We start from the raw sequence: 9,618 nt of genomic DNA on the forward strand, positions 1-9,618 counted from the left end.
CTTTAAAGCGATTAGTTGACCAGTTTAAAAAGAGTAAGCCCATTGCTTTAAAGCGATTAGTTGACCAGTTTAAAAAGAGTGAGTAAGCCCATTTGCTTTTAAAGCGATTAGTTGACTTTACTTCAAAAAGTGAGTAAACCCATTGGTTTTAAAGTGATTAGTTGACTTTACTTCAATTAGTAAACCATTTGCATTTATAGTAATTAGTTGACTTTACTTTAAAAAAGTGAGTAAACATGTTGCTTTTAAAGTGATTAGTTGACTTTAATTTCAATAAATGAGTAAACCTGTTTTTTAGAGTGATTAATTACTCAAAATAAGTGAGCAGACTTGTTGCTTTTATAGTAATAAGTTGACTTTATAAAGTGAGTAAAACCTTTGCTTTTGAAGCGATTAGTTGACTTTACTTTTAAAAAAAAACAGCAAACCGTTGCCTTAAAATGATTATGTAAATTAACTGTGGTATGTGCATAATTATAAAAATTAAGTTAATTCAACTTAAACTTTCCAAATTAAAACAGGATTACTCTTTTTATTAAGTAGTCAACATGCTGCTTTTTACAGTATACATCACACACAACATGAAAGGTAATACACAAAATAATATGCACTTAAATACACATTGTAATATATATTTTTACAATGGAAGAAGGTAAATTACTGATGTGACATTTAGTCAGATATGATTTTATATGGCATCTCTGTAATCTCTTTGCCCGATAGGGTAGCCACTCCACGAAGGTCGAGGCTGTGGTTCGAGTCCTAAAAAAAGTCCAGATGACCGACCCGGGAGCCAAGTCTCTTGTGTTCTCCACGGTAACGCTCTCATTAAATAAGTTACTACATCAACCGGCAGACTACAGCTCTTGACCTCTGACCTCACATTTACACCTCTTCTCTTAGTGGCAGGGCGTCCTGGACATCATCGCCAAAGCCCTGTTCGACAACAACATGGAGTTTGCACAGATCAACGGAATTCACAAGTTTCAGGTTTGTGTAATTACCATATGGAAATGATTAACATTGATATTTTAAGACTTGTTTTTGTCCACTTTCCTTTCCGTAATTATTTAAATGTTTCATGAAATGGCTAAGTTTAAAGATAAAACGAGGTCATTAAGAAAAGTTTGTATAATTTATATCATACAGTATGTTACGGTTAAAATTCTTATCTAATTGATGTATTGACTTGTTTGTGGTTTTTAATTGTATATTTATTCATGAAATGTTTTTGACATGAAAATAGCCATCATTGCTGACGTGGCATTAAATAAAAATATGTGATATAATTATAAAAATAGTCATTTTTGATAAAGATAATTAATAATTTGGCATCAATATTATATACACTACCTGACCATAGTCTTGTTGCTTATCCAAGTTTTAGGAACAACAAACAATAACTTGATAATTTGGTATCAGAAGTGGCTTATGCAGGCCTTTAGATTACGCTTATTTTACCACAATAAAATATGATGATGCCTTGATTTTAATTATTTAATTAGGCAGTAAGGTCTGACTTTGCTTTGAAAAAAGTCTTCTCACTTAACGGAAATAATGTCCAGTATAGAATATAAAGTCATGATGTGACCCCAGACGTGCTCAATAATGTTTATGTCTGGTGACTGGGCTGGCCAATCCTGGAGCATCTTGACTTTCTAAGAAGGAGCGCTATTCTGCTGGAGAATTTGCCCTATATATATATATATATATATATATATATATATATATATATATGTATATGTGTGTGTGTGTGTGTGTGTGTGTGTGTGTGTGTGTGTGTGTGTGTGTATATACATATATATATATATATATATATATATATATACACACATATATATATATATATATATATATATATATATATATATATATACATACATACACACACTACCTGACAAAAGTCTATATATAAAAGTATATATATATATATATATATATATATATATATATATATATATATATATATATATATATATATATATATATATATATATATATATATATATATATTAGTTAACGCTAGTTTACACTGTTGACCCATGTGCATGCTATGTACTTATCATAGTTTTTACATGAATATTGATAAGGTACTTTCCCTAAACCCACCCCTAAAGCATGTGGTTACCTAATAAAACCCAGTATTGTCTTTGGTAAGTACACTGTAAAATAAAGTGTAATCAATATTTTGTTTATTATTAATTCAATTTTTTAAGCGAAATCCTTTTTTTTAGGTAAATATACATTTTTGGTCGCACTTTATTTTCAAGTAAAGTTCTTGCTTTGAAAAAAAAATAACATTAACTATGACTATTGGCTCAAAAATCTCATAATTTGCAGCTTATTAATAAATATTAAGGTTATTAATATGTATTTGGCTTTATAGGTATTGGGAAGGATTAGGGATGGAAATCATGCAGAATATGTGCTTTTACAAGTACAAATAAATGACTATTATTAGCTAAAATTTTAATAATCGGCAGGTAACAAGCCACTAATAATAAAATTTTTGTTGTTTTTATTAATTGATTTCAAATGGAGAGACTCAATACTTGATACGTTTTTTAAAGGTGTTTATTTGAAATTAAATTGAACCAAAAACTACCCTCTGTATTATTATATGTATCTAACTTAGCAGTTATTGATTAGCATCATTTTTGTACAGCCACATACTCTTTATCGAAGTCTTTAAATGTTTTATATTTTCATTTGCATTTATATTTCTACAAAGTTTAGATTCTTATTGTATTATTTTTGTTATTGTTGTTATTATTTTAAGGTCACGAGTGGTTGTGTAAGCTTTTCACTGCATATCATATGTATGACTCTGTATGTGACAAATAACATTTGAATGAATGAATAAAGAATGATTGAATGAATATAAAATGTTATATCTTGTATTATAATACAAATAAAATGTGATTTATTCGTTTTTAGGAGAACCTGAGTGCTTTCAAATATGAGGAGAAGATCAACATCTTGTTGCTGCCACTGCACACAGGCTCCAATGGACTGAACATCATTGAAGCGACACACGTGCTACTGGTGGAGCCCATCCTAAACCCCGCCCACGAGCTGCAGGCCATAGGAAGAGTGCATCGGATTGGCCAGACCAAGTAGGAAACAAACCAATTTTCAATCATATGTCCACTTCTAGTCATATTGATGACTTTGAAGCTGGCTAGCAGCATTTCTCTTGTATTAGTAAAAAGGTAATGCTTTAGCATATTTAAATATATAGGGCCGGATTCACAAACAGAGTTCAGCTTAAGCCAGGCTTTCTCTAAATTATGTAATTAAGGAGCTTTTAAAACATTACTGGTGTATATTTCAAAACTATTATGGTGTATTTTTTGTTTGTCACTTCAAGTTATTTTTAGCTAAGAAAGCTCAAGCATGCAATTTAGCCTTAAAGGCACAGTTCACCCAAAACTGAAGATGATATCATCATTTACTCACCCTTTACTTGTTTCTTTAAGACTTTCTTCTGTTGAACACTAAAGAAGATAGTTTGAAGAATGTTGAAAAGTGGTAACCATTGACTTCCATAGTTTTCCTTCTATGGAAGCCAATGGTTACAGGTGTTCAGCTTTCTTCAATACATTTTCTTTTGTGTTCAACAGAAAAAAAACTAAAGCCTGATTTATACTTCTGCGTCAGGTGACCGGCGTAACCCACGGGGCATGCAACGCGCGTGGCTGTGCATTTATACTTTTGCGCGCTGTCTCTGTTGGTCTGCATTAACACATCCGAAAGGCTAGTTGGCAGTGAGGTGTAAATGTTCCTCATTGTCAAGTTTCTTCTCTGCTTTTTTGCTTTTCCTGAACACTTCCTGGATGTACAAGTGGCTCAAACTCGCTCATTTTGAGGCAGGAACCGGCGGACGTGCAGCAACTTTAAGTATGAGGAAAACACAAAACAAAACTTTCCATCCGGAGCTCCTTCACGGGACTCCACACTTGTAAACAATCGCTACATTGGGTTCGCGCCATTCGCGCGGCTTTCGGTCCCGCCCAGACTCGTCAGCGCTACCAAGCCGACCAATCACAGAGCTTGCGCTACGAGTTGTTGCGACGTGTAGTTACATTTTTTGAGAGGTGCACGTCAGTGACGGCGACAGCCACGGCGAAGGGCTATGCGTCAGCGCCGTAGCATACGCCGCTGTTTGACGCAAAAGTATAAATCAGCCTTAAGTCCTAAAGCCTTAAAACCACTAGAGGGTGAGTAAATAGTGTGAACTATCCTTTTAAACCTTGTCTCTGAAACTATGAGTTGACTTAATAATTCTTATCTATTTTGCAGACCCACATTTGTTCATCGGTTTCTGATTAAGTCCACCATTGAGGAACGGATGCAAGCCATGCTGAAAACAGCAGAAAAGAGGTGAGTCCCTGATGAACGAGGAGGCCATATTATAGTACATGAAATCAAAATGAAGGTCACAATGAAATCAAAAGTTTTGCACTGATTTGTTTGTGCACAGGCCCGGATTGGCTAATCGGGAGCACCGGGTGAATTCCCGGTGGGCCGCTCCGTTTTTTGGCCATGAGGGCCGGTGTCCCTAGCTGCTTGCACTCTCAGCAGTCACACTTTTTTTTCATCTATTTATTTATTTGACCATAGCTTCACTCTTTTTATTCATTATTTTGCCGCAGCGCCGCTCTTCTTATTTATTTTCTTGCAGCCTCCTGAGCAAAATGCAGCCTGCAGGTTAACTAACATAATGATGATGTAACGTTAACTATCATCATTCGACCCCAAACAGCGAATTCGAGAATTTGAATAATCAATATTAATGAATAATACACCTGCTCAATGAAAATCAGATGATTCACTACATTAAAAATCTGACATAACTTGATCAGAAATCTAAAAAGTGGAGAATAAGATTAAGCCATGAATAGAAAGTAATACCGTGTCTTGCGGGTCACAGTGAAATACTTATTTTTTATTCCTGCTGAAATAGCGCTATGGGGTATATGCTGAAGCATGCTAATGGGACTTTTAATTTGCCATTAACCTGGGTTAAGCGCTTCCGGCGAATTGAATGCCAATGCAAAATCCGGTGCGTTTAAGGTCTCCACTAGCTGAGTGATGTCCGATTTAAAGTGGATCTCAGATTGTACAAGAAGCACTGCGTTAAATTACATTTCCCCCGCCATGTCTTTATTTTATGAGCATTTATTTTACCCCAGTATATTCGATGGAGCTTCTGCGTTAGCCTGCCGATTCTGACGAGCGCGTGCGAGTAAACAGCTTTTTGTCTTGTTTTAAGCTTGAGCAACTAAATAAGTGCTAAAGTTTATTTAACTGAATGTATTTTAATGACATTACAACATCGATGCTGTAAAAGGAACCGTATAAAATGAGAAAAAGTTCACAATAACAGGTCACCGGAAGTGTATCAGCATAGGAACAGCACTAGCTCGGCATATACCCTATTGTGGACCAGTGGTAAAAACGTTGTAGTATGATGCTGCCGACCCGTGTTCGAATCTCACCTGGAATATATATATATATATATATATATTTTTTTTTTTCATTTTTATTGTTAAGACATATAATACTCTTAGGGCTTTTGAACATTTGAATTTCTAAAGCAGCTGTTTTCTTGAAAAAGACGTGACAGTGTCATTAGAAACTGAATTGGAAAGGACCTTATTTTAATATAGTCAGTCGTGAACTGAGGTGGGCCGGTCTGGCTTGAAACTCCAGGGCTGAAAATGAGTCCCACTCCGGCCCTGTTTGTGCACATTATTATTTTTAAAGATTGATGTGCCCTCTTACAATGAAACGGCTCCAAATGAGCATATTAAGTCATTTGGGGATTTTTTTAAAGGGGAGGTCGGGGGAATCCCTTGTTATGCTGGGCATATCCCTTATTTTCACATCCCAGTGTTGAAAGGTTGATAAAAGCTTCAGCCATTAATTGCAACAATACATTTTTACACCAACAGAAGCCTAAACTACTCTAATGTAGTTTAATAAGTAGCTAAGTCTTTGCCTTTATTTATTTTATTTTTTTCTTTGTTTGACCTTGACTAATATGTCTTAAACCACCATCTTTTTCAGTCACAGTTCCACGTCTATGAAGCATTCGGAGGCCTCTGTGTTTACAGTGGCAGACCTGGCGGATCTGTTCACCGAGGACAGCGAGACTCTTGAGTAAACGCATCTCCAGACCTGCCAGCCCAAAGGCCAGTAATGCGAACACCACACTAACACCAGCCAGGAGATCCTCTATGTTTGCATTGCACATTCCCCTTTCTATAGGGTCTGTCCCATAGTCTACTTTATCTATTCGGCTGGGTGTGAAAAAAGATGATTTGATGTACTGTACATTTTCTGTCCTGTTTATAGCTGGTGTCATTTTTTTTATTAATGCCTTGCTGCTGTTTTACTATGGTTTTAATGAATTGTATTGAAATTAGAATACCTTTCTAATGTTATACATCCTGTGCAGTGGACAGTTTTTAACATTAGCACTCATGTATATGTGACTCTGATGAAGCAAATGTTTTATAACCCATGGTAATCACTGTCAACCTGTACTGTGAAGCTGGTCAAAACACAGTATGTGGAAATTATTGGAGTTATGATGTTGCTCGGTTTTGTTTTTTATTGTAAATGTAACCCTGGATGACAAAACCAGTCTTATGTTTTATGGGTGTATTAATTTACAAAATTATGGGCTCTATTTTAATGATCTAAGCGCAAAGTCTAAAGCGCATGGTGCAAAATCATTAAGATTGTGTTGCCGAATGCACCTTTGCTATTATAAGGATGGAAAAATATAATCTAACAGGGTTGTGCTTATTCTCTTTATGAGTTATGGGTGTGTTTTGAGCATAACATTTATTAAACCAATCAGAGTCTCATCTTGGATTCTCTTTAAAAGTCAGCTACATCGCGCCATGGCACAATTACTATTTACATGGCGAATTTTGTAAGTGGAACAACTGAACGCTTCACTAGCGAGAAAACAGTTAAAGACCATCTGCAGCAGGAGGATAAAGAACGAGCCTCCTCCATTCGCCCTTTTTACTTTACTCCCTTACTTTACTCCTTTACTTTAGTGTAGTAAAGTATCGGTGGAAACTCACTCCACTGAAGACATCTATTAGCCCACATATTTAATTTTGTTTATTAAGCGCAAAGATTTGTTTCAAAACTATTTCTAAATTCGTTTCCAAACACACATCCTATTCTTATGCCCCATATGGTGATGCAGACGTCTCCAAAACCCGACAGGAGGACAAATCTAAACTTGTTTTTATTAAAAACAAAAACGAATATGCATATAATAAATAATACTGCTAATAATATTACCATTATACAAAAGCAAATTGTCATAAATTAAATGAAAAAACCTCCCCGGACATGAAAAGGGCAGTGGTTTTTAGATCTATGTAGTAAATAATAATTTTTGTAACATTTTAATCCTTTATTTTTTTCATATTTGTGTATTGCTGTACATCCTGTCTATATTAAGTGTTTAGACCTTACATAGGCACGTAACTAATTCTCTCTACGTTGGATTTAAGACCAGCTTTTAGTTGGTCAAAATAGCATTGCGCCATCAATGCGCCTTAACACACCTCCTTTATAGACCAACACACCCATGAGTCCACAAAGCGGTGGAAATGGATTTGCTATTTAAACACTAGGTGTGTTTACATGGACACCAATAATCCAATTTTAATACGTTTAAGACAATACTCTGATTAAGAGTCTACCATTTAAACAGTGATTTTTTTTGTTGTTGTTATTATTAATTTAATGGCCTTCCCAGTCACCAGGCCTAAATATTATTGAGCCACTGTTTGTGATTTGGAGGTCAGAGTCAGGAAACATTTTCCTCCACCAGCATCATGTAGTGACCTGGTCACTATTCTGCAAGATGAATGGCTCAAAATCCCTCTGGCCACTGTGCAGGACTTGTATCTGTCTTTCCCAAGATGAATTGATGCTGCAAAAGGAGGCCGTACACCATACTAATGAAGTATTGTGGTCTAAAACCAGGCAATTGTCCAACCGCTGTACATTTTATGGGTCAAAATTAAATCAGATATTTCTTTTATGCCAAACATCATTGGAATACTAAGTATAGATCATGTTTTGTGAAGATATTTTGTAAGTCACCTACTGTAAATACATTAATACTTAATTTTTGATTAGTAATGTGCATTGCTAAGCACTTCATTTGTTCAACTTTATATGTGCTTTTCTTAATACTTAAATTTTTTTACACCTTCAGATTCCAGTTGTTTCTCAGCCAAATATTATCCAATCCTAACAAACCATACATCAATAGAAAGCTTATTTATTTAGATATCAGGTCATGTATAGATCTAAGTTTAATAAAATGGACATTTAGGACTTGGTTTTGTGGTCCAGGGTCACAAACATGTTGTTTTCAATGATGTTTAGGAAGGCAATTATTGAACTTTACAGCACTGATTGTTGAATTGTTGAGAGTGTCTTCTGTTTAGACATATTGTCTGTGGGGTGTCAAAGCAAAGCATTTCGAGCATTTATCTGGTGCTATTTGCAAAACAAAAGACACGTGATTTCAGTGTCCGTAAAACTCGTCCAATAAAGAGCACTTGTAAAAAAAGCAAAAACAGAAAGGAAATAAAAGAGACTTTCTTTGGCCAAGAAGTACAACATACAAGGACACTCAGAGGAACTGAACTCTTTGTTAAGCTCTACTGAAAATGTTATCTCTTTCACATCCATTTGTGATAACCATAATACAGAATCGATTGGGAAAAAAACAAGGATTTGTCTGAATTAATTTTCTGTTTGCAAAAAAACAGCTTTTCACTGTATTTTCCATTGAGTAGTGTGCAGGCCTGTAGGGGGAGGGTGGGTTAAAAGACCCACCGCTCGCTGACAGAGGTCCAGAATTTGTCCCATACATGAGCTCATTTGTCCTATTTTGACTGCTATGCCATCATAAATAGTGAAAATAACCCATGGAAAAAGGTTTAAAACCAAGTGGAATCGTCTGTCACTATCAGTTTTGGCCAATGCAAACAATTATTTTTTATTATTTCAACATCCTACTGTGCAAGAAAACATACAATGTGATGTAAGTGAAGTCATTTTTCGCTACTGTATTGTTTTTAAATTGAGAAAACATTTTACAAGTAACTTTAATTCTAAATCTTGGACCTTGGAAACAAAAAATGACCAATAAAAAGGCGTGAACCACTAAAAGTGGCCCCTATTAAAAAGAATTGCAGTACTATTTTGGCTATTGTTGTTATCCAGGAATTTTCAAGTATACTTTTTTTGGTTATCATGACCATTCGACAATCTATTTCAGCTAAACTAGTGCTTAAAATCTCACTAAAAATGCAGTAATTAAATCTCATTATTAAGTGGTAGCCTAAATGAGGCCTATAACCGCAAAAAGCTCCACCCCATTTTGAGGAAGAAAAAAAGAACCACCCCTTTCACCAGGCAGGCTACGGGCCTGGGGCCTCATGTATCAACGCTGCGTACGCACAAAAACTTTTGCGTACGCCAGGTTTCACGCTCAGAATCGCTCACGTTTGGATTTACAAACAATGAACTGAACGTGGGATTGTGCGCAGCTTCACGGCAGCTTTC

The 9,618-nt window shown here is 35.4% G+C and overlaps 1 protein-coding gene across 2 annotated transcripts in view; it reads left to right on the forward strand.

The window, feature by feature from the left end:
• shprh (SNF2 histone linker PHD RING helicase) overlaps window positions 1-8,780 on the forward strand; it is a 55,296-nt gene extending 46,516 nt beyond the window's left edge. For both annotated transcript variants that reach the window (XM_087289778.1, XM_087289779.1), the window contains exons 26-30: window positions 724-816; window positions 904-990; window positions 2,938-3,116; window positions 4,303-4,383; window positions 6,073-8,780. In XM_087289778.1, coding sequence (XP_087145904.1) covers window positions 724-816; window positions 904-990; window positions 2,938-3,116; window positions 4,303-4,383; window positions 6,073-6,169 — 537 coding nt within the window. In that variant the 3' untranslated portion in view covers window positions 6,170-8,780. The remainder of the gene's footprint in view (window positions 1-723; window positions 817-903; window positions 991-2,937; window positions 3,117-4,302; window positions 4,384-6,072) is intronic.
• Window positions 8,781-9,618: the final 838 nt, after the last annotated feature.

This window comes from Danio rerio, chromosome 17 (assembly GCF_052040795.2).
Source record: "Danio rerio strain M-AB ecotype USA chromosome 17, GRCz13ab, whole genome shotgun sequence".
In the NCBI taxonomy this organism is placed as follows: domain Eukaryota; kingdom Metazoa; phylum Chordata; class Actinopteri; order Cypriniformes; family Danionidae; genus Danio; species Danio rerio.